At 53.3% G+C, this 24465-nt stretch overlaps 1 protein-coding gene across 1 annotated transcript; it reads left to right on the forward strand.

Moving 5' to 3' along the window:
• Positions 1-18535: 18535 nt before the first annotated feature.
• CUNH6orf223 (chromosome unknown C6orf223 homolog) lies at positions 18536-22749 on the forward strand. The gene is given in 4 exon segments (XM_023527689.1): positions 18536-18677; positions 20225-20356; positions 20359-20430; positions 20433-22749. Coding segments are annotated over 4 exon segments (384 nt in total). The 3' UTR covers positions 20471-22749.
• The last annotated feature ends 1716 nt before the right edge of the window (positions 22750-24465 follow it).

Below are 24465 nucleotides of genomic sequence, written 5' to 3' on the forward strand. Positions count from 1 at the left end.
AGGGTGCTTCTGTCTTAGCCTGGATACCCCTAAAAGTGGAGTATGAGTGGGTTTGGGCTGGGGTGCAGATAGTCTATTTGGGAGGTGACCCGAGGGAATAGGAGTGAGGGATGAGGGTAGAGGACAGAGTGAAACGGAGAAGGGGGATCAGCCAATACCAGGATGTTTTATTGCATTAGCTGCCTCTGCGGGTGACTGGTGGTCCTTCAGGAACTCACTTAAGAGCCTTATGAAATGTATTAAATAAAAATCGTTGGCCCAGGAGAGCAAAAGGGGGAAACATTTATCCACTGGATCACTGGGTTTTGTCCCTCCACTGGGCAAAGGTGTCCCCACAGGCCTCCCTCCTGGGTGTACATAACAGAGTGCTGAAGGGTTGGTTCCACGGGCATCCACGTGCAGGAACTCAGAAAAGCCTCGGGCAGAAGGTGGGAGGCTCTGGACTAAGGCAAGGCCCAGATTACACCTGCGTGAAGCCCAGAAAGCCTGCGTGGAGATGGTCACTACAGCAGGGGCTGGAGTAAGTGGTGGGTGCAGAGGAACTTGGACCTAACTGTCCATTACAGGCCTCACATTGCTGCCTTCACCAAGCTATCAGCAGCATCAGCAGCTTCCTGCAGGGCTAGCTTTTCAGAGTGTGAAAAATCCTTTCCTACAGCCAGAGAAAGCTCAGAACTTGGATGTCAGTGTGCAAGCGGGCAAATCCTAAGTACGCAGCAAGGTTTCAGAGTCTGCTCTGCTTTGTCCAGCTCAGGACCAGTCTGGCTTCTTTCCTTAAGTGCTTCCCTCGCCAGGGGGCCTTGGTCCGGTCCGGAAGGAAGCAGAGTCCATTCTGCCTGGAACTGCTGCCAGAGCCCTCCCCTCAGAGCCTGGCTGCTCCCAACCCTTGCCTGGCCTCTCCACATGCATTTATTTCCTGCCCAGCCAGCTTCGCTTCATTTCTCAAGCAACTCATTTGGGCTCCTCCACTTTCTCCCTGCTCAGCATCTCAGTTCTTTTCCTGAGCTGCACCCCCGGCGCCCTCCTGCCCATCTACAGGCCCCAGACATTGGCACTGACCTCCCGGGCCCCCTGTGGCTTGGCCCTTTCTAAGCCTGTTTTGGGCTCTGCTCAAATCAACAATTACAAGCAACCACTTTTCCGTCTTACTCACACAAGGTCGCCATTGTCCGCTGCACAAGGGAGGACTAACCGTGTTCACGCCACGATGGAGAAAGGAGGTTTACCCAGGGGCATCAGCACTACCTTCATGCTCCATGCAGACACTACAGGTCACACGCAAGCTAAACGCACACCTCACATAGGCCCACGTGGCATGTGCAGAGAACAGGTGAGCCAGGCTCGGAACAGGCTCTGAAGGGGCACACAAGTGGCCCGTCACTTGCAGAAATGAGGCCTTAGCAGGTCTAGCCCTTTCTTAGCTGTGGGTTCCCTCTGCTTAGGCCCTGGGACACTCTCCTCCATCCCTCCTTCTCATCTCTTCATTTAATCCTCATGACCCTGCAAGATGGTATTACGATTCCCATTTGATAGATAAGAACACCGAGGTTCAGAAACGTCATTAGTTTACACAAGGGGAGGAGAGAAGAAGGGAGAATGGAGGGAGGGAGAAAAGAGAGGGAGGTACCTGTGAGAACCACTTCTGCAGAGATCACTAAGATGGCAGAGATGGGAGAGCCAGCTCTGAAGAAGTTTCTAGTCTTCCTCTTGGGACACAGGGCAGTGACTTGCTCTAGGTCACGTGGAGAATCCCCCACTGAGCAAGGACCTGGGGAGTTGGACCCTGGCACTGTTGGGGCCACCCAGACAGGTGAAAGGAGTGGCAGAGACAAAATGTAACATTGTGAAACACGCTCTGCAGAAGAGAAGGAAGATTCTCAGAGGTAGGACGGACCTGCCTCCAGTGGACACACAAGACACCTCTCAGGCCGGCTGCCATCCCTGCCCGCCCCACAGCCCATGACCACCCTGGGTGGGCTCCCAGGTGGGGAATAAAAGATGGTGGGTGGATCGTCTGTGTGAGAGGCAGGAGCTCATTCCTGACATTCAAAGCAGTGTCCCAAGGCCCAGAAACCCAGAGGAGGGACCACAGAAGCTTTGTCTCCAGGGGCCAAAGGGTAACTCAGGTAGCCTAGATGGGCCTGTGTGACCATCGGAGCTTAAAAGGTAGGTTAGGCACTGTTCTCTTGGGAACCGTACAACTGAGATCCTGGAAGTCCCTTTGGATGTAGGTCAGAAGTGGGGAGGTCTCCCTCTGTGCATCTTCCAGGCCAGTTAGCAGAACAGCTAGGGTAGACATGGCATCTAGGGGTCAAGGTCAGGCCTGCACTGCCCTCCCACACATACCCACCAACCCCTTCAAGACAGCCCAGGTCACAGAAATACAGAACCAACAGGCTCAGTGGAGGCCATTGTCCCCTGCAATGGAAGTTGAATCAGTGTTGTCTTCTCCAGCATGCATGCCTCATAGCCTTCTCTGTCCCCAGCTTCTCGGCTGAGCAGTAGGCCATTCTGGAGCAGGATATAAGCACCCCATATCCGCACTAGGTTCTCACTGGCCAGACAAGTTGCCTTCAATGTCATGATGTTTCCTGACATCTCTGGGCCATGTCTGGGACAGGGTGTGTTTCGTTTCACAAGCAGTCTCTTCAGGATAGGGGGCGCACAGAGAGAGGGCTGACTGCCCGCCACTCCAGATACCGTTGTTGGCTCTGCTCCCTACCCTTTGCTCAGGCCCTAGAGACTGGGCTGGAGATGAAGCTGTATGGAGGCCTGTGAGCTTAGAAGAAAACTTTCTGATGGGAGGTGATGTGAGAGGTGCTGAGAAGGGGCTGGTCGTGGTCTCCCTGGATATCCTAGAGTCAGCGAAGTCCTTCCAGCTCAAGACCTTGTGTCTGCAGAGTCTGAAACGCGTGTCTCTTCACACCCCCTAGGCAACCAGCTTCTAGCTAAGCTCTCAAAAGTCCTGCCATGTTGGAGTGAGAAGGGCCTCTAAGATGCAGCCTACCGAGGTTTTTATGGCTGCAAACAAACCATTCCCAAAATAACAATGGTTTATTAATTTCTCACAGTTCTGCGGTTTTCCTGGTTGTTCTCCAGGTCTCACCTGGGATTAGGTCACTTAATCATCTGTACTCAGCAGGAAGGTCCAAGTGGCCTCATTCACAAATCTTAGGCCTCACAGAGAGGTGAGGCCACTTGTCCTGGCGGGCTCATTCCAGGAGACCTCAGGTCTCCTCTTCTCTTCAAGGCTGTCCCTTGCACAGGTGTTGAGTTGCACTGAGCTGGACTCAGAGGTTTCAAGTATTGGACAGCCAGGTCGGTCCCCTAAGGACCACCCCCCAACCCCCATCCCCATTCCTTGTTTTCATCTAATTTATTCACTTAGTCATTTGACAAATATTTATTGAGCACCTGCTATATGCCAGGCAGTGAGCAAAATAAAGAAAAATTCCTGTCTTCTTAAAGCTCAAATTAGCAGGTAGGAGCAAGAGGGGAGTGTGTTGATAGACAATAAACAAAATTAATGAGCAAATTATAGATTGCTGCATTCATTTCCTGTGGCTGCCATAACGAATTAAGATTCGGTGGCTTAGAACAACAGGAATTCATTTTCTCACTGTTTTGACGGCTGGCAGTCTGAAAGCAAGGTGTCGGCAGGGCCACACTTCCTCCAAAGGCTCCAAGAGGGAGAATCTTGCTTCTTCCAGTTTCTGGTGGCTTCTGGCAGTCCTTAAAATTCCTTAGCTTGTGGCTGCCTCCCTCCAATTTCTGCCTCCGCTTGCACATGGCCTTCTACCCTGTGTCTCTCTGTATCATCCCCTCTTCTTATAAAGACACTAGTCATTAGATTTAAGGCCCACTCTAAATCCAGAATGATTTTATATCAAGAGCTTTAACTTAAGCACCTCTGCAAAGACCCTATTTTTCAATAAGTTCTCATTCTGAGGTTCTAGGTGGACCTGAATTTTTGAGGGGCGACCCTCTACAATCCTACTCAATCCACTACAGTCATATCACAGGTTCCAGGGGTAAAGATGTAGGCATATCTTTTGGGGGGCTGCCCTTAACCCACTACAAATATCTTAGAAGACTATAAGAGATTTGGAAAAAAATAAAACATGGTAACATAGAAGTGGGGTGTCAGGGCTGTGGTGGGGAGGGAAGGCAGGTTGCCGTATTAATTAAAGTGACCAGGAAAGGCCTCTCTGAGGTGATAATCAAAGATCTCAAGTGAGGGGGTGAGCCATCCTTGTAGATAACAGGGAGAAAGCATCCAGATCCAGGCAGAGGGAACAGACAGTGCAAAGGCCCGGAGGCAGGAGTATGCCCAGCACATCTGAGGAATAAGAAAGCTAGAGCAGAGGAGAGACAGGAACTGACTTTATTGTCACACAGCGCTCTGGCAGCTGGGTTGGGCATACACTGCAGAGGCCATGGGCTGATGTAACTCAGCCACCCACTCCCACGCCCTGATTAGGGTGGCTCCTAAGCATCAGGCCCTTCCTCCACAGCTGTGGAGTGGCTTTCCAGGACTGTCCCAGAGAGGCGCCTCCGATCCCCTGCCTCTGGACCCCCTGCCTGCCCATAAAGCTCAGGTTTCCCCTTGTCAGCTATACCCACCAGAGCCTGGGAAAGTCAGCTTTCCAGAAGGATTTCATCATTTTCCATTTGGAAAAGTTTGCTGCTCCCACCACTCCCTGCCCTGCTCCCAAGGCTGAGGGTGATAGGCCAAGACATTCTGGAGCTCAAGGGGGCTGTGGGCTGGGGCAGACAAGGCTTCTAGCTTGTCCCGTGGATATCTGGGACTAGAGCAGACCCATCCTCCAGCTGGCCGGGCTCCCGCATGAGGAAACCTCCCCATCTCCCATGCCTGTTCCCCTAGTTATCCCCCTTGGACTCCCCCCAGTCATAGTTCTCTTGACTTGGCACCTCTGCAGCCAGCTAAGGAGGAGGGCACTGGGCGGCGGGCCCTGGACAGGGCTGTGGGAGGAGGGGAGAAGGCCTGGGTGTCCTCCTCCAGGACCTCCTCACAGAGCTGCTGTCAGGAGCCAAGCACTGTCTCCCCTGCTGAGGGGAGTGGATACTTTCTTTAGTGCCTCTGGACCACAAAGTTTCCCCCTCCGTGATACTCCTCACTCTCATCGCCACTGTAGGACTTGTCAACACGTAGAGTCTGTCAGTGTTTGCAGAGCCTTCTTGGTCACAGAGCCTGTTGCTCTTTGCTGAGATTATTTCTTTTGTTCCTCCAGGTGGCCCCGAACCACTGCAAAATGGTGACCAGTAAAGTTTCCTTTCTCCTTCCTTCCCTACCCTGCCCCACATCCCTCCATGAGGTCTCCCCAGATATCCACAGGGCATTTCCTCAAAGGCCCCAAGATTCGGTCCTCTGGAAACCTCACAGCTGATCCTCACACTCCCTGATAGGACTGCACAATAGCCGGGGTGGGGGTGGAGCACTGGATGGAGCTCTTTCCCCATGTGAACAGAGTGGCAACCCTCTCCCCAGCTTAGACCCTGAAAAGAACAAACAATCTGAAACCAAGCAGAACTGGGCCTCTTCCTAGCTACGGTGCTTCAGGCATCCTCTCAAGCTTCTGAGTCTCAGTTGCCCATCTATAATATGGGGATGCATTATGATATGCTGCCGTGTGAGATTCGCCTGATTTAATGGATGAGAAAAGACTGTGAACAGTCGAATGGCTGCCAATGACAAGCCCTGTGTGCTCCAGAAAAGAGGCTTGGCTCTTCCACAAAAAGTCTCCAAGGGCTGGAGGCCCCAGGCATTCCTGTACTGGCTCCGTGTCGCGAAATAAGCCTGCAAGGGTCTGAGCAGGGAGTTCACCCCATCCTGGCCTCAGCTGAGGACAGAAATCTGTCAGGAGCCTAGAGTCAACGTGGGGACCCTAGACCATCAGCCTTCCTCCTCCCCCCACTCTCAATGCCGCTCGACAGCGAGTGTAGGCCGAAGAGATAGGTCTCCCTTAACTACTATGTCTCCCCTTCAGACTGGGGCTCTCTTCCCCTCTCAGGCCCCAGGATAGGGTTCTAAGCCTCAGCTTCTCCAGCTGCCTGTCTGTGCCACTGAGCGACCACATGGTCATGCCCAAAACCCTTAGAGGAAGTCAATTCTGTATCCCACCAGGCAGTGGGCTCTAGCCTCCGAAGGGGTCTGATCTCACAAGAGCCACACTCGAAAGGAACAGGACGACTGGGCCCGAGGAACAGAGGTGCAAGGCAGGGTGGGGCCCTTCTGAGGAGGAAAGTGCCGATAAAGAGGCATTCCTCTGAGTACTTGGCTTAGGACAGACTGCAGCTGCAGTCAGAGGTTTTAGTTCAGAGCCATGGGGCAGCTGGCTTTATTATGCGACTGCTGTATGCAAGGCCTACTGGGAGGTGCTTTGGGAGAGACCAAGAGAACCTATACTCAACAAGCCTGGGCAGAGTGGGGTGCTGAATACTGGGTGGGTGCGTAGAGCTCTGGGGGAGAAGGAAGGATTGAGCTTCACAATCAGGCAGAGACCCTGCTGGGACCAATTCCTGGGGTCAGGTTGAGGTCAGTAGGTCTGTGGCTACAGAGCTTTGGCCCTTGGGGGACCCCCAAAGGCCCTTCCACCATCTTACTTATGCCTTTCTCTCACCCCACCCCACTTACCTGGCAGCCTTGGCCCATGTTTCCTGGAGCTAATCTTCTCCCCCCAGCTCTGCCCCCTGCAAGGCTAAGCCCTCTCTCCTGCTCCTACCCAGCAACTCCTCACTAGCGCTGGGGTCCAGGGTAAGCAACATCCCCTAAAGCCCACAGGAAGACCCTCAAGAGTCACTTCCTGGCTCCTGCGCCCTCCATTCCCCACTTTGAAGCCCCTCCCAGTATCTCACAATGGGTGTTCTGGTCAAGGAAGGAAGAGTCCTGGAGGAGACGCTCTCTTCCATCTCCTGCCTCCACACTCGTGGTCATGCCCAAAACCCTTAGAGGAAGGCAATTCTGTCTCCCACCAGGCAGTGGGCTCCAGCTAGACCAAGCCCTTCCTGCTTCCCACCCAGCAAAGTGAAGTCAATTCACTTCTCTTTTCAGCCCTTCCCCGACTCCTGAGCAATGAGGAGCTGGGGGTCCTCCGAAGGGGTTTGATCTCACAAGAGCCACACTCAGCATATCTGGGCAGCCTGGAGTCCCTAGAGGTAATGACGGTGAGGAAAGTTTAGTGTTGACCAATGCTCAGGGAGCCCCAGTCTGAGGGGGAGACACAGCCCTGTTCTCTGGCAGCCCCTCGTCTAAACAGGGAGACACAGCCCCTGTCTCTACAGGGTTGGTCTGATTTGGCCTTGAACATCACAGTTCCACCCAGAGAGTGAAGACCAAGAGGCCACCGGGACCATCTCCTGCCTTAGGTCAGCATCATTCCCATCCGTATCAAAGAATAAGGGCAGGACAGTCATAGGACAGAAAAAGAACTTAGAGATCACTTGGCAGGCAGGCCCCTTCATTGTCACTTGTGGGCTCCCAGGCTCTCCCAGAATCCTGTTAAAAAGCATTGTTCTATATAGGAGTGGCCTTGCCTTGTTCTGTCAATCCCTTCTCTCACCCCAGAAACTGATAAGTGGAAGGCAGGCCCATGGGGTGAGGTGGTAGGGGAGGCCCGATAAGCTGACCTTCCTCTAGCTCTTGTTTTGGCTGAGGCAGGCCAGTGGGCTGCTTGGTCTGTGGACCCAGAGTGCAGAAGGGACCCTGTGGGGGAGGGGCTTCCAGGGAGGGCAGTGCATCAGAGCCCTTGCTGAGATCCTCCACTGCTGGGCCGTGGCCCCTCTCCAGCCCCTCGAGATACCCACATCCCTCCGCACCCCTCCCCAGGAGACAAGGGGCTCCCCTAAGTTTTCCCACAGCTTCCAACACCCACCAGGTTCCCTCAGGTCCTTGTTACCCTGCTATCTAGAAACCTGGCCCCCTAGCAATGGGAAAAAGAGAAGGAAGGGACTGTGTCCCTATGGGAAAGTAAGAAGCAGAAGCTGGCAAAGACCTCCCCCAAACTCGGTCCACTCACTCCTCAGTGGCAGTGTGATAGAAAGGCAAGAATCCAAGGAAGATTATGTTCGATTGGAGGGAGTTTAACATCATCTGTGTATTAGATAATAGTAGAAATTTGTTTTGCTCAGTGTGAGAATGACAAGCTGGTTTATATAGAAAATTGGGTTTATTTTTTTTAGAGACACATTCCGAAGTAATTGAGGGTGACATATCATATGGACATAATGTCCATAATTTACTTTAAAATATTTCAGCACAAAAAGAGGAAACAAATCTGGCAAAATGTTCATTGTTCTATCTTGAAAATGGGTACTTGCAGGTTCATTGTCCTATTCTCTCTACTTGTCTGAATGTTTAAAGTTTTTCATAATAAAACATCAAAAGTAAGAAAAAAAAGAAAAGAAAAGAAAACAAATGTGCTAACCTGGGTATGAATACCAACTCTACCATTTCCTTGCTGTGAGACCTTAGACAAGTCACTTAATCTCTCTGGGCCGCATTCCCTCTACATCTTCTCAATAAGATGTCGTGAGGATTAAACATGGTAACTAATGGTGAGCACCGGCACGGTGCCTCAGAAGTAGTAAGTGCTCAGTTAAAAATGGTCGTAAAATGAATGGAAAGGAGGCTTTGCGTGTACGGAGGGGGCTGTTTTCTCAAACTCTGAACCTCAGTTTCTCTGCCTTCAGTAACTATCATAGTTAAGGATATTACTGAAGTCAACTCCACACCCTCAGGCCCTACTCCATGTCAGGGTTTGTGTTGGATGTCAGGGAGGAGAGAGGGTCGGGGCTGCGGGGAGAGGCGGGCAGCAAGGATCCTCTTAACAGGACTAGTGGATATCAGTTCCTTATGAGGAACAAGGAACGCTGAAGTTAGTGGGTCCCCTCCCCATTTGGTACCCAGCCCAGGAATAGAGCGACCCTCCCCTTCAGTTACATTCATTCATCCAGCTCTGAGGACAGCCAGGACTGAGGTCGATCCCCTCCATAACCTCCACAGGGGAGCAGGTCAGGGATGAGTGAGAGCCACATCGCGAGGACAAGGGCAGTAGGGCATACAGCTAGTAACGGGAGAAGGCCGGCACTTTCCTATTTTGAGAGGCAGGAGGCAGCAGGTGGCTGGCTGATGCTGGGACATGTGAACCCTCATGTCAGGGGCCATGTGGCAAGCAGCAGGGCAGCCTGGCACTGCCAGACACGACCTAGGTCCCACATGAGCCCACCAGCCAAATGCACTTGGGGCCATGGGGAGAAGGAAGATCTGGTTTCTCCACCACAAGGGCATCCCCCCTTATACAGGCCAGAAGTAGGAAAAGGCCATTTGAACCTGCCAACCCCCTAATTCCATAGGCAAGCAGGCTTCAGGGACTCGAATATTCTGTGGAGTCCCGGTCTGAGTGGGGAGAGACAACTTTTGCACTCCAGGAGCTCCTGATCTGATGACAGGCACAGCCTCTGCCCTGAAGAAGAAGCCCCCGAGCTGAAGGAGGAGACACAGCCCCGGCAAGGGAGGGATCCAGTGAGCAGGGAGGCCCAGTCTGAGGACCGAGGCTGACCACAGTGGGGGTACAGGAGTTGGAGCGCTCCATTAGGCTGGTGGCAAACCACCACATTGCAGGTTCCTTCTGGAGCCAGGTTATTTTGGGGGTGGGCAGTTGGAGCAGGCAACTTTCCAGATTAAAATAGCCTTCCCTCCTGGGTGTCATTCCTGAGACGTGCTCAGCTCCCAGCTGAATGCTTGTCACACGGCTGTGTTCCTCCTGCCCCTCCCAGGCAGGCTGCAAAGGGCCAGGATGGCAGTCCCACCTAGGGGGTGAGAAAGCAGAGATGAGCCTTGTTTCCTAATCAGGGCACTGTGGAATGCAGCTCTGGCCTCCAGGGCCACCAAGAGCTGCCCACAATTTGCCCAACTCCTCCTTCCTCAAGGTGCTGCCAGCCCACTCCCTCAAGAAGCCTTCCCACACTGACTCCAGCTGTATGAAGCTGTCTGGCTCCACCTGCCTCCTCAGTGCTGTGGCCAATCAGTAATTTCCTGTGATCTGGGGCTCCCCCTCAGGTGGCTTCCTGGGATCAGTGCTATGTTCCCCTCTCAGAATGGGGCTCTCTGAGAGCAGGGCTGGGTCTCTTCACCACTCTGTTTCTGATACAATGGGAATGAAATTAACCCAGGACTCAAGAGCCCTGGGTTCTAGTGGTGACTCTGGTGTCACTTTGCTCCTGAAGGCAGTGGCTTGCCTGGCATGGCTTTTAAGAGCAGGGATGCTCTGGTCACAGATCCAGGTACAAACCGCAGCCAGGGCACTTCCAGGCTCCATTACCTTAGGCTACCTACTCACCCCCTGGCCCTCTTCAGGGTCATGAGGACAGCCGCAGTTCCTGCCCCAGGCGGGTGGCAGGGCTTAAATGAGATAATGTGCACAAGAGACTTGGCATAGAGTTCGGCAGAGGGTAGGAAAAAAGTATGCCAAAGAAAAGCCTAGTAGGCCAATTCTCAGGCCAGTTGTGGGTTGGGCAGAGCCCTAAGCTCCATGACCCCAGAGTCTGGGGCCACGACTGGCCCTGGAAGGCCACAGGGTGACCCAGCTCACTGGCCAGGCCAGGGATATGCTAAGATTCTGACCTGCAGTTCTAGGAACAGGCACCGTTGAGCACTCAGTGGTAGCGCTTGTTCTCCCTTCCCCCTTTGCAACTCTCCGTCTGGTCTCTCTCCCCCATTATCCTCCCCTCAACCCCACCTTTTCCTGACCCATCACCCCCACTACGTGGAGGAATCCAGCTATTCTGCACATGTGACGTTTGACATGGCGTGACCTCTCCGAGCTGGGCAGGGGACTGGGGCCAGACCTAGACAACATAAATATGTCCCAGGAGTTTATATTGTGGGGCCAGGAGTACACACCAGTCAGCCGGCTGCTGCCCTGTTTATTCCCTGGGGGTTCATGTCCAGGGCGCCACTGAGGAGGAGGGCGGAGGCAGTCCTCAGGTGGCTGCAGCTGTGTGAATGTCAATGTACTAGGGACCCCAGGACAGCCTGTAGGCCTCCCAGGCCGTCCCTCCCGCCATATCCCAGCAACCCCACCCTTCTCATGGACCATGCCATGGTGCCTGTGGGAGTCTGAGCACAGAGTGGCCTCCTTGAGCCTGCGGTTAGGGGTCCCCTCAGCCCTCCTCCTCTTTGTCCCCACTCTGCTCCAGGAACCCAGCTCAGACCTCAGTGCGTTTCTCAAGTGCAGCCAAGCGGGGCCTCGCTTGGGTCAATCATTGTTAATGCTGTCCCTAAAACTTCTCAACACTTTTTCACTCTCCTGGTCACTGCCCATCACTCAGCATCCTCTCTGCCTACTCAGGGAAGCATGCTCTGCCAGAACTGTCCATTGTCTATGTGGAAAGGCTGAGGCCCAAGGAGTATACCAGCCCCGAGGCCCACCGACAGCTGCCTGCATTCGACGTTGACAGAAATGAGTGGCCCTGCGCAGTGATCCACTGTACAGATGAAACCAAGGCTGGAGGTGTTTAAGTGATAACTTGCCCATGCTTGCTCAGCTGGTGAAGTCCAGATTCAAACTCAGCTCCAAACTCCCTGCATGGTCCTTCCCAGCCCACTGCCCACCCATCACCTAGAGAGTGCAGGCATCTTCTGGGAGCTGGCAGAGATCCACATAGCACTTGGAAAGGCTCAACCCTTCCTTTCCTCCCAAGATATCTATACTGGAAAGTCAAGTGTATCCATTAATGTATTTGTTCTCATTGACAATGCAAAGTCCTGTGTCAGAAATTGGCGGTAGGAAGGACTCATCATCATCACGATAGCTAATGTTTATTGAGCACTTGCTGTGTGCCTTCTTCTGTTTTAAGTGTTACACACACACACACACACACACACACACACACACACACACACAATATCTTAGGGAATCCTTACTATAATTCCGAGACTATAATTTATTCTATTATTTATCCAATTTACAGTTGAGAAGACTGACGCACAAAGAGACTTGTTCCCAATCACAGAGGTAGGAAGTGTCAGAGCCAGGATTGGGACCCAGACCACTATGCTATGTGTAGGAGATCTGGGTGGAGGCTGACTTTACAGACTAGTTTAAACAAGATAGATGTGAACACACACATGCATACACATACACACATACACAGAAACCAGGGAGGGGACAGGCAAAGCTGAGCCACAGTGTACAGAAGTAACTGGAATAGTCCAGGGTAGATTGAGGAAGCATTGCAGGCAGAGATGGGTTGTGTGTCAGAGCTTAAAGGAAGTGAGAGATATAGACCATTCTTAATGTGTGGGACCTGGAACAGGAGTAACCTCCAAAGGGCGGTTCGCATGACCGTGAACGTAGTAGGTGCTGAATAAGTGTTCTTGGAATGACTGGTGATAACATGGTGGTTGCGATGGACGTATTTATGAGGAAAGCAGTGTGATGGTGCTGACGATGATGGAATGATGTCTGTGATAGAGGAAGCGATGGTGGGAAGGAGACGGTGGTGTGACGGTGGAGGTGATCGTGAGGCGGTGGTGATGAAGATGGGTATTAGTGATAGAGGAAGGTACATAAATACCATCTACTTTACACTCCTGCACAGCCCTTTACAGTTTACACCAGCCATCACACATTCCTCATTCTCACAGCTACCTTCCGGTGAGCATTTTCATCCTCCTTTTATAAATGATGACAATGAGTCACAGACAGGCCACATTCTGCTTGCTCAAGGTCACAGGGCCAGGAAGCTGGCCCAGGCTCTCTGCCTTCAGGGCTTTTCCCCCCTTAGGGTGGGGTGCCAGGGCAGCATCAGGGTGCCATGGGTGGGCGCTGAGGCCATTCTGTACTCCCAACACAGCAGGCTCAGCCGTCCTCAGTTTGGGGAAGCAGGGAATATAGCAAGAGTGGATGACAGAGGAAGCAGTTCTAATCCCAGCCCCACCATAGACTCTCTGTGACCTTCTCTGGGTGGCAGCCAAGGCAGATGTCAGCTGCCAGGTGACAGCGGGCCTGCTGGGCAGAGCCAGTGAAGCTTGGCAGGAGCCCTGCGCACCAAGGGGATGAAGTCAGGGGTGAGAAATAATCCTGGAGTTAGAGGAAAGCTTGCGTTGGGGTGGCATTCCTGGAAAGTTCTGCTCTGATTGGCTTGAGATTGGGACTTCTGCACAAGACTTTCCAGTCAGGAGCAAGTTTATTAATAAACACTGTCCTGCCCCGAGCTCTCCCCCTGGGGAAAAGGAAGGCCTTCCTGGGGCTCCTGGCCCTTCACCCCAGGGGTCGTGAGTCTCATCCTGGGTCTGGATAGACTGAGACTGAGCCCTTAGGTCTATGCAATGGGTGCAAATGCCCTGAAGCCCTCGGGCTACACTTCCTCCCATCCTGTGGCCCCAGGGATCCCTCTGCTTCAGCCATAGACTCTGGAGACTGAGGAGAAATGGGGAACAGGGGTGGGTGGTGTGTGCATGAGTGCTTGTGGCTGCAAGCACGCATGGGTGCCTGCATGCATGGTTGGGTATGCAGAGTTGAGTGCCTGAACAGGGTTATAAAAAGGGGTGGTAGTGGGCTCCTGGGGGCGTATGCATGCATAGATACATGCAGTTGGCCTGAAAGAATGTGAGCCTTGTCTCACCTGATGGTGAGCATGTTCTGTGTGTGCCCTTGTGAGCCCTGGGTGATGTGTGTGGGCATTAGCAGGCCCCCCTGAGTATGAGGGGTGCTCAGGCCTCAGGAACAGGTGACCTCCCTCCCAGGCGCTTCCCTCTGCAGCTCATTAGCACCTGAGTCCTAAATTTACTGCCTTGGCTCCCCCACCCGCTGGCTCTGACCTCGTTAGGCTTCTGCCCCCTGTTCCTAGGACAGTGGGATCGGAGGGAGGAATGACTCCCAGCACAGGATCCCTGGGGGAGGAGGGAAAGTCCTGGGGGCGGGGGAGAGGGGAGACTGGGCACAGAACTTAATATAGTCACAGGGCAAGCTGAGGAGCCGCAGCTCCTATTACACCTGCCACCTTGGCCCCATCATATGACCCAGCTCCGGATGCCGAGCGTGGGCAGAGTGAGAAGCACCTGGTCCTGGGAAGTGCTGGGGGCTGCTCTGGCATGGCTCAGTTGGGTGGTCCTGATTCCCAGTGGGCTGGGCCAGGAAGGGAGAAAAAGAACGGGGGCCTCCAGCACCGATCCCAGCACAATCGCCAAAGGGACAGGTCCCTCTGATCCATGCCCTCCCTCACGTCCTTTCTTCACCCCCCAAATTCATCGTCCCAAACTATGGCACATTTATGGGCAGAGCCCTGAGCTAAACGTAGGGGTGAGAGCCAGGGTGAGAAGGAGCAAGGCTGCCAGCTCAGCAGCACCTTCCCAGCCACTCCAGGAAATCAGTATGTGTGCAACGAAAATCAGGTTCAAGACAAGCTTCTCCCGCAAATCAACAGCTCAGAGCCTCAGTGAAATGGCAACACGGCCTTGTTCCTTCAAGGTGCTTAGTGCATGCCTGGCAGATTGCAAAAGCTGAATAAAAGGTAATTATTCTTCTTCAATATAGGCTTTTTGTGGAAGAAATCATAACATTTGGTCTTTAACTGAGTAAGTAGATTGCAGTAAGATCCTGTGCACCCCCCATTTCCACCCAGAGATGGGTTGTCTCCGTAGGGTGTGGCCTCCTTGACATTCCAAATTCTCCACAGGCAGCACCAGGCTCAATGTTTACAGTCAACAAATATCCTGGCAAGTCAGCCACACAAGGGGCCCCAGGCCTGAGGACATCAGTGCAGCACCAGGACAAGACAGGCCCTGCAGCCACCTACCCCAAAAGATGCTATCCAGTGGTTTCTAATCATTGACTTCCTGAGAACCCAGTTTTGTTTTTTTGGTTTTTTGGGGGGGTTTTTTGTGTTTTTTTTTTTTACTTTTTATTGAGGTGTAAATTTTGTGTATCAAATTGCACAAATATTGTGAATCTGTGCATATGTATATGTTCATGGAACCGCTACCCACATCAAGGACAAAATATTCCAGCACCCCAGAAGACTCCCACAAGCCCCTCCCAGTCAATCTCATCCCTCACAGGTAATCACCATTCTGACCTGTATCATCACAGATTGGCTTTGCCTGTTCTTGAACCACGTACAAATAAACTCCTAAAGAATGCACTCTTGGTGTCTGGCCCAGTTTGTTCAGCGTGAGTCTGTGGGGATCATCCATACTGCTCCCACAGTACTAGCTCTTCCTCTTCTGTGGCTGAGTAGCCTTCCATTGAGTGGCTAAGCCACAATTTATTTGTCTATTCTGCGGTAGGTGGGCATTTGAGTCATTTCCAGTTTTTAATTAATATGATTAGAGCAGCTATAGCATTCTTAGACATGTCTTTTGGTTCACATAAACATGGCAACCCATTCTCGAGAGCAAATTTTGAGGGAGATGTCTCGTTAAGAACTCCAGGGAGTAAAGGAGGTGTTAAAGATTACTGAGCTGCTCCCCTGGGCCCTGAGTTTTCTGGGTCTGGACCAGTCACAGGGGAAAGAGGACAGAGACAGAGCAACTCCCAAGAGAAACTCCCCCAACCTCATTACTGAGCCTAAAGCCAGCTGTGTGTGCATGTGTGTGTGTGTGTGTGTGTGTGTGTGCGTGCGTGTGTGTGTTTGTGTATGAGATTGTGTATTAATTTCCTGTGGCTGTCATAACAAGTTACCACAGACTTGGTGGCTTAAAACAACAGAAATGTATTCTCTCAAAGTTAAGGAGGCCAGAGTCTGGGGACTCCGCGGGAGAGTCTGTTCCGAACCTCTCCTAACTCCTGGTGGTTGCCGGCCATCCTTGGCCTTCCTTGACTTGTAGCTGCATCACTCTAATCTCTGCCTGCATCATCACATGGGCTTCTCTGTGTGTCTCTGTACCTCTGTGTCTACAAATCTCTCTCTCCCCAAATGACACCAGTCATTGGATTTAGCGCCCCTCCAAATTTGGTAAGATCCCATTTTAATTTGATTACATCTACAAGGACCCTATTTTCAACTTAGGTTACATTCCCAGGTACCGGGGGTTAGGACTTCAAATTATCTTTGTGGGGACACGATATAATCAACAATAGTGATTATGACTCTACATGTTTGTGTGTGGGTGTACTTGAGTGTGCATGTGTGTGAAACCGTGCATGTACATGAGTGTCTATGTGGGTGTATATAACTGTGAAGAAGGACTGAGTGTTACGTGAGTGTGTTCTTGTGAGGATGTGTCTACACTGGTCTCTGGTTGTGTTTATGTGGCCATGGGCACATTTATGAGTGTGTGTATGTGTCCCTGTGTCCATGGCTCAGACACCCTGCTAGATGGGCTGAGAAGGATGACAAGGCAGCATGGGGCCAGCAGGGTGCCTCATGAATCTGGAAGGTGAGCTGTAAGAAGCAAGGACAAGGGTGTTTGTTGAGCTAGGCACAGCCCGGTAGGCCAAGGCAATGGCTCCCTAGCAGCACCGCTTGTTCCTGGGTCTTTTTCCAGGAACGTTCCTAGAAGGCCCCTCCACCCAAACTCCAGTCCCCTGCACCCCATTTGCCTGGTGGGGAGACGCTGGCTGACTCATCCTCTCAGGGGCTGGAAGCCAGCACTCAGCTACCTGTGTGTCAGCCTTGTAAGGTGGGGCAAGTAATCTCCCAGGCCCCACCCCCCAGGCCAATCTGGTGTAGCACCCTATCACTTGCCATGCCTGGGTTGGGGCTGGACCCCAGGAAATGGAGAAAGACAGGGGTGGGCACCTGGCCAGGTAAGGCCCAGGATGGGGGCTGCCTATCTCCCCAGGGCAGCTCTTTTAGGCAAACCTACAACCCAGCAACAGGACACGGGGAGGATCTGCTCACTACTAGTGTCAGCTCAGGGTCTGCTCTCATTTAAACTTCATAGCAAAGTTTAAATGGTGCACTCATCATCGCCATTTGACAGATGATATCACTGAGGCCCTAAGGAGTTAAATGAATGATCTGCCTAAGATTACACACATTTGTAGGAAGGCTTTTATCCTCTCTGTAAATCTGTACCCTCCCCGCTCCTCCAGACTCAGACCAGGGCTGCTCCCACTGCAGCCCACGTGCCCACCGCACATATACCCTCGAAGTGCAGTCTTCCCTGGGCCCATGGTGAGGCAGGTGGGTGGGGGTGATGGCAGGTTTGGGGTCATCTCTCCTCTCACACCACTCTCCTGGGCTCCTCTCTTGTGTCCTGGTTTTGTTTTTGTTGCGACGGCGAGCTTATTGTCTCTCTGAGTGTGTTGGTGGGTTTGTGTGTACACGTTTGGAGGAGGGGTATCGGGGCACATGGGTGCACCTCCAGGTGGGTTCGCCCACCAGGGGCAAGGTATGAGGGCATACCCTGCATAAGCTGTATCTGTAAGCGTGCCTTGGCACAGGCGTGTGATCCCCTGTAGGTGTTCATGAACAGCCTGCCCACTACTTGTTTAATTGTCGATAGAGTGGCTCCCCGTTTCTCCCCACTTACCAGATAACTGCCACCATTCTCATTTCACAGATTCCTGGGCCCCAGGTGAAAGCTGGGTGAAAACTTCCTATGACTGAGGAGAGACACCTGAGTCTCAAGCCCCGCCTGCTTGGGCTGCTGGTGTCCTTGAGCCAGCATCACCCCACCCAGGCAGCGGGAGTGTCCTTACCCAGATGGAATGGGATGACATGGAGAAGGAGAAGGGAGGAGGCTTCTCTCGCCCTCAGGAGCACCCAGCTCCCTAAATGGGAGGCTCATTAACTCCGAACTCAGTAGTTCGGGGTGGGGGGGCAGCTTCAGGACTTGGCACTAACTACAAAGTGTGAGGGGCACCCCCCCCCCAGCACTCCTGCCAGCGGCTGGCTGGGAGAGGGGAGGAGGGGCTATGACGTTCAGTGGCCTCATGCAGGCAGAGGAAGTAGCTAATTACTGACCTGATGACTGGGTGGCCTGAGGAGTGGGGTGATGATGCCACTGGCTCATAGAATCAGGCACCCAGGCCCAAAGAGGAGGCCCTGCAGGGATCGGGTGGGCCAGGCCTGTGCTCTGCAGAGGCTGAGGTGGCTGTGGCCAAAGGAGCAGGAGGTGGGGGGACGTTGAGGCTGCAACTGACTGACCGTGGGAAAGGGCTCCTCCTAGGCTTCCCTCAGCTTCAAGGGAAAAGAGTTCAGAGGCCCTGAGGGGACGAGGGGATTTGGGAAGGGGTTACCGAGGGTGGAAGGGGAGGAGATGGTGACAGAAGCTTTTTTGCTTCCCCTCACCTAGATTTGCCCCACCTCCCATCTTCCTCACCCATGCCTTTGTTCCATCTTTAGCCCCTGGGGCACAGGGTGATGAGGAAGGAGGGAATAGATGGAGGGATTTTTTCACCAAAAGACCCCTGGGCACAAGCAGCCTACTAGGCCATACCCTGCTGCAAGCCAGAGCATCCAGAAGGGGTGATGTTTCTAGCAGCCCTTGAGGACAGGAAGAAAGGGTGCTTGAGGCAGAGAAACAGCCCAAGCAAAGGCTGGGCAGTGAAGTTTAGTAAGCCTGATGGAGGTCGGGGACTTGGCTGTCATGGTTTTGGAGAAAGAGGAGGTGAGCAGGGCCATTATGCCCAAAGGGCCGCACTGTCCCTTCCTGGCGGAAACAGAGAGTAACCAGACTTGGAGCTTCTCCTACATGCTGACCACAGGTTCTAGCTAGGCAGGCCTGGCCTCCACTGCCAGAGCAAGGGCCAGGACCAGGTCGGGAGCTACATAGGATAGGGACACTACCCCTCCACACCCCGCAAGTACTCAGGTGTGTCATGTCAACTCTAGAGAACCTGCAACCCTGGGTCCTGAGGAACTGGACCCATCCATCTGTTGGTCAGGCCTCTGGGCCCCTAGCGCCCCCTGTAGGCAGGAAGCTACACAACGGGGGAGGGGCCTCCACCTGCCTAGGGGAGGAAAGGAGACAGACTTGCTCTCCCAGGACACTGATCCTGCCCCCAGGGAACCCCCAGTGTGGTGAAGGAGACCTAGACATTGACCTCCAGGCTCTAATCTGAAATTTAGCGCTTGTCCTCAGGAAGCTCCTAGTCTGATGGAGGAGACATACACTGCCATCGGAGCTCCATTCGGAACCATGAAACACAGTATTCAGCTTCAGGACACTTAGTCTGAGGGTAGAAACACAGCCCAATTCAATTTTTCGGGAGCCCCCAATCTGTTGTAGACACGGAATTGACATTTCTGTGACTCTAAGGCTGCTAGAAAAAAAAATACAAAAAGTCCAGTTAAATTTGATTTTCAGATAAACAGCTAATAATATTTCAGAATAAGTATATCCCATACAACTTGGGGCATGCTTATACTAAAAATTTATTTATTGTTTGTTTGAAATTCAAAGTGAACTGGGCATCTTGTATTTTTGACAAATCTGACAACCCTAGATGTCTCCAATCTGAGGAAGGAGGAAGGAACCCCCCCCCCCCCCAGACACGGAAATGCAGGTAAACATCTAAGCATGTTCGTGCTGGTGCTCAGGAGAGCAGTGGTGGGGCGGGAGGGAAGTCCTGGGGCGCCGGCTCGCAGCAGTTTAAAATTCCTTCCAGGCCAGATCCCTAATCCCTCCGTGCACAATGGCCGCCTTCTCCCCCGCCGCCCGCGCCCACGCCCTCCCCCCGCGGGGCCGTGGCAGTGCCACCACGGGCCTCTTTAAGCCCCTTTGAAGCCGCAAGGGCCCCGCGCCGCGGGAGGCCCCGCCGCTATGCCAGCTATGCCAACTATGTCCCCGCCGCCGCCGGCCACCACCGCTCCCCCATTAATGCTGGCTAATCTGGCTAATAAATAAACTCCCCTCCCAGCCTCAGCCCCTGCTGGCTCCTCCCTGTTTCCCCACAAGTGATTTCAGGGCTCGGTTAGAACAAGTGTCCCGCACCCTTCTAATGTCTCTGACTTCTATTTTCGATCGCTGTCCTAGGTCTGTCGCCTGTCTCTGCCGAAATTCTGGGACATTGGGGATTCTCTGCCTCGCGCGTTGCATCTGCATCTCTCTTTTTCAGTCCACCTGCGTGCAAGGAGCAAGCCAAAGGGCTGGGTGCAGGGAACCAGACTCCGAGCCTGGGGAAGATCTGCTGGGCAGGGGAGCGCCCCCTGGAGGCAGGAGTAGGCACGGGCCACGCCCCTCCTGGCCAAGCCCCCAGGCCCCGCCCGAGTGGGGTGCACCACGGGGAGTCCCGGGGCAGGTGACTTCCAGCCAGGGGAAGGCACCGGCGCCTCCCACGGCAGAAGTCTCTTCTCCGAGGCTTCTGCCGCCCCCTGAGTCCCCACCCGGGCTTCCGAGAGTGACTCAGAGCCGATCTTGCATCGCTTCACCTCCTACAACACACCGGAGCGCGCGGAGAAATTACAGGATTGCCTGCGCACGGCTAATGCGCTCTAATTACCCACCGCCGCTCTCGTCCCAGCGCTCCGCGGCGCTGGGCCAACGCGCGGTAATTAGCTGCCCCTCCCCGGTCCCGGAACTATCTCCCGGCTCCAGGAGCGCTCGCATCGGCTTGCCCGTCGCCGCCTCCTGCTGCACTCTGGGACTGCCCCGTGGTCCTAGGAGACAGCTATGAGACCCCACCTGGGGTGGGCGGAGGAGAGATGCAGGACTTGGGGAGGCAGGCCCGGCGGCCTGAAGATGTGGAAGCCGGCCGCTCTCCTCCCATAAGCCTACAGTTCTGAAAGGATCTGGGAGAGCGGGAAGAGGGCAGGAACCCACTTTATCGACAGGAACACTGAGGCCTATTGGAAAGTTAACTGTCAGGGGAAGGGGTGGGTAAGGGCACCAGGCAACAGTATTTCCATTTCGTATAAGAGGCACGGAAAAGTAAAGGCTCTCAGGGAAGGCCACCCAGCCAGAACTTCTGGATCAGCTCATTTAGCAGTGGCTTTATGAGAGCCCCACAGTCTCCTTCCCCTGGCAGGAGAATTACCTTCCCGCAAAAGAAAGATAATATCCTCCCATCACAGACCTGAAGCCCTACGCTACGGACCAGGGGAGCAGGTGAAGAATGGCTCAAGTCTCCCATCCCAGGAAGGGTGGGAGGAGGCCCTGAAGACACAGAAGCCAAGCCTAGTGGCCAGGACTAAGGGGGCGCAACTTGACTGTCAGCTTCTTTATCCGAACCAGTCTCAAACCTCTCCTCTCTCAGGAATTCTTTCCTGATTTCCAGGGGGTTGCAAACTTGCGGCCTTGGCCAAGTTTAATCTTTAGTGAGGTTTGGCCTGCAACGAATGTGTGGTTTTCATATCGAATGTGAGAGCCTACAGACAGTGCAGGCTCTCTGATTGCCCTCCTGGTTGGAAAGGTCAGTGAGGCCAGACTAGTCCCCAAAGGCATTTGGGTTTGAGACCCCTGATTTAGAACAGCCTGCTCAGCATGTGCCTTTATCCTTTTCCCCAAATGCTAGGACCTCAGACTGCTCCATTACCGCCCCTTTGAAACCTTTGCATGTTTCTTGGTAAGCATTGCAGGGTGAGTATTCCTGGAAGCCCCTCTTTAGGCTTCCCACATGTGGTGGCAATGATGGCTGCTGCACATGCTTCTGGATACCCCTCTGGTACCCACTTTTTTCATCTTGAGTTTCAATCTGCCCATTGATATATCTTCTCCAGCAGGGACGACAGCTAGTTTTCTGCCATGAAACCCGAGGTTCTTTGAGGGCAAGATGCTAGAATTCTCGCTTCAGACAGATCTCACTGAGGGCTGGGGAAGTGGCGTGTGGGGGTAGCATCCTCCATCACAGGGAGCTCTGAGGGCAGGGCTGTGTCTCCCTCTCAGACTGGGGGCTCCCTGAAAGCACTAGAATTCTCCCCTCAGATGGAACCTTTGCACCCCACCCCATTCCTCTGGCTCTTCGTGGCTCCCAGGCATTCCTCCCAGGACACAGTTTGTCATGCTTTGATGAATGAAAACTACTAAGAATAACTCAGTCCTTGTAGTCTCTAAAGGACAGGGGTGTGGGGAGGAGGGAGGCTGGTGATTGTGGAGGAGTTAGGGGAGAATGAACACATCCATTCATTCAACAGCATTTTCCCAAGTGCCCAGCTAGACACTAGGGGAGACATAGTGAGTGCCACAGAGCCCCCTACTGTGCCATTTCTGCTGTTGCCAGTAGCAGGGTGTCCACAGGACCCCCAAGACAGAAATACCAATCCCCTTCTTCACAGCCTTCCCACCCCAGAAGTCGTCTCCTCAGGGTCACCCTGCTCCGTCTATGGACACCAGCTCCCTCTGCTTGGAAGTAGATGCTTGGGGTAGGGAGGGCTGATTCCAGTGGGACAGAGGCTGCAGTGGGGAGCACCCGTGGAGCCCTTCTCCTTCTTGTGGAGAAGTATCAGAGTGACTATGGTGGAATGTAGAAGTAGTCACAAACTGGCGGGAGGACATTTGGTCTTTAATTGAGGGAGGGTGTATGAGCGACCCAGAGGATGAATTTCTGTTCCCCCACTCTTCCTCCCTCATCCTGCCCCTTCCCGCTCCAAAACCTCAAGCCTCCAGTTAAGAACTCAGTAACCTTTCCAATGCAACTAGTCTCTCAGGCACTTCACAGAGGAATGGAGGGAGAAGAGGCTGTGACCTTAACCCACTTCTCTAGATGGGGCCTTCCTGGCACTCTGCCCCCACCTGACACCTCCTGAGATGGGGACCTTTCGGTCTGGTCTTGGCAAAAACATCAACCTGTGAGCTAAGCTGGCCTGGTATGGTACCAGCTCTGCTACTGACCCCACTGTGACCTTGAAAAGCCATTTGCTCTCCTGGGCCTCAGTTTCCCCATATGTAAAATGAGTTTTGTCAAGTTTTCAACATTTTTCAAACCTTTTTAAAAAATAATGGCTTCTTTTGTTTAAATAGTAATGTATGTGGAGTCTCCACTGGTAACACAGAAAAAGTTTGGGGTTCTACGGTCAAAATATGAGTAGGGGCCTAGAGCCCCAGTGTTAAGTCCATCGTGCATGCACACACACATACGCAGTCACGCACACAAACATACACACAGATCAGCTCCAGGGCACTCTGCAGAGCATACTTGTGTGCATCTCAACCCTGAAATCCCTCCTTGTGTAAACATTCTGGGACCCCGCCAGGAGTGAGAGCTCTAGAACTGGGGGTGCTGACAGCTCTGAGGATGAGGCAGTGATTGTGGGCTTCCCAGGTCTAGGGAGCAGGGCTGAGGGGTAATAGTGTGGTGGGCTTGAGCTAGTTGAGGGAGTCCTTTCAACACTGAGTAATGCTGCTGAGACTGGGCAGGAGCCTGGTCCAAAGTTAGGTCCATGAAAACCCTCACTGCCCACCCCTGTGAGTCTAGGAGGCTTACCTGGTGCTGGGCCCCTCAGCTAGGGGGCGAGGGGACAAGTGGTGAAGGAGAGTGCTTCTCCCCAGAGGGAGGGTGAGCAGGGATGGATGGGAGCCTCTGGTAGCTTTTCTCTGGAATTCCTCTCCTTATGGCTAGGACAAGGGCTGGAGTGGGAGACCGGGGCATGCTGGCAGAGGCCCCGAACTGGCTGAGGCGTGGGAGCCGAGCGCCAGGAAGCCCGAGTGGGGCAGTGAATCCTACTGCAGGAGACAGCAAGAACCTCACGGCACCACTAAAGCTGGAGTAGAGGCGGGAGGAGCCCCATTAGATGCAGGTGATGAGAAGGCAGGAGTGAAGAGAGGAGCAAGTACTGCACGGGAAGGAAAAATGGCACCAGAAGAGGCAGGCCTAGTGCTGGGGTCCCAGCTTAGGGCAACAGGGTAGGTCCCTCCGAAGTCGGGGAACGGCAGAAGTGCCTCAGTCTGTCCTTGCCCGCAGATGGACTATGCTCAGGGATGGTGAGAAAGGCCTGTGTTCAGCCCCAGCCTCCCAGAGTCACCAGGCAAAAAAGATGCTTCTCCCTACCTGCACAATCCTGAAGAAACCGTTGTTTTCTAGTTTCCCTCAGGGAACATGTTGGGGAGCCCAGGAGTCTCCCCCATTCCTCACCTCCCTAAGATGTACAGTGAGGGAGGGGGTGAGCTACCTCACCATCTTCTATCCGAAACACACACACTCTGGTGTTCGTCCCCTAGAAACGTCACAGCCTTGGCCCTGGAAACCGCTGGACAGCTGCTATGTACCAGGCTCGGCTCTAGACACTGGGGCCCCAGAAATGGAAAAGTCAGCTGAGGTCTCTGCCCTCATGGCACTCACAGTCTAAGGAAAGAAAGACAGAGAGGATCAAGTCAAAAAAGAATAAAGTTCAGGTCATGAATAAGACAACTACTGAAGTGGAGGGTGTTACGGTGGGTGGGGCTATTTTAGACGGAGTGGTCACGGAATGTCTCTGTAAGAAAGTGAGACGCTTGACTGGAGACCTGAGCTACAAGAAGCCAGTCAGGCTTTTGGGCCAAAAGAACTCCAAAAATGTACAGTATTTTTAAACAGAAAAGAACACATATCCATAAACATTAAAGGGCAGGGAAATTAG

Source organism: Pteropus vampyrus, unplaced genomic scaffold (assembly GCF_000151845.1).
Source record: "Pteropus vampyrus isolate Shadow unplaced genomic scaffold, Pvam_2.0 Scaffold18, whole genome shotgun sequence".
NCBI lineage: Eukaryota > Metazoa > Chordata > Mammalia > Chiroptera > Pteropodidae > Pteropus > Pteropus vampyrus.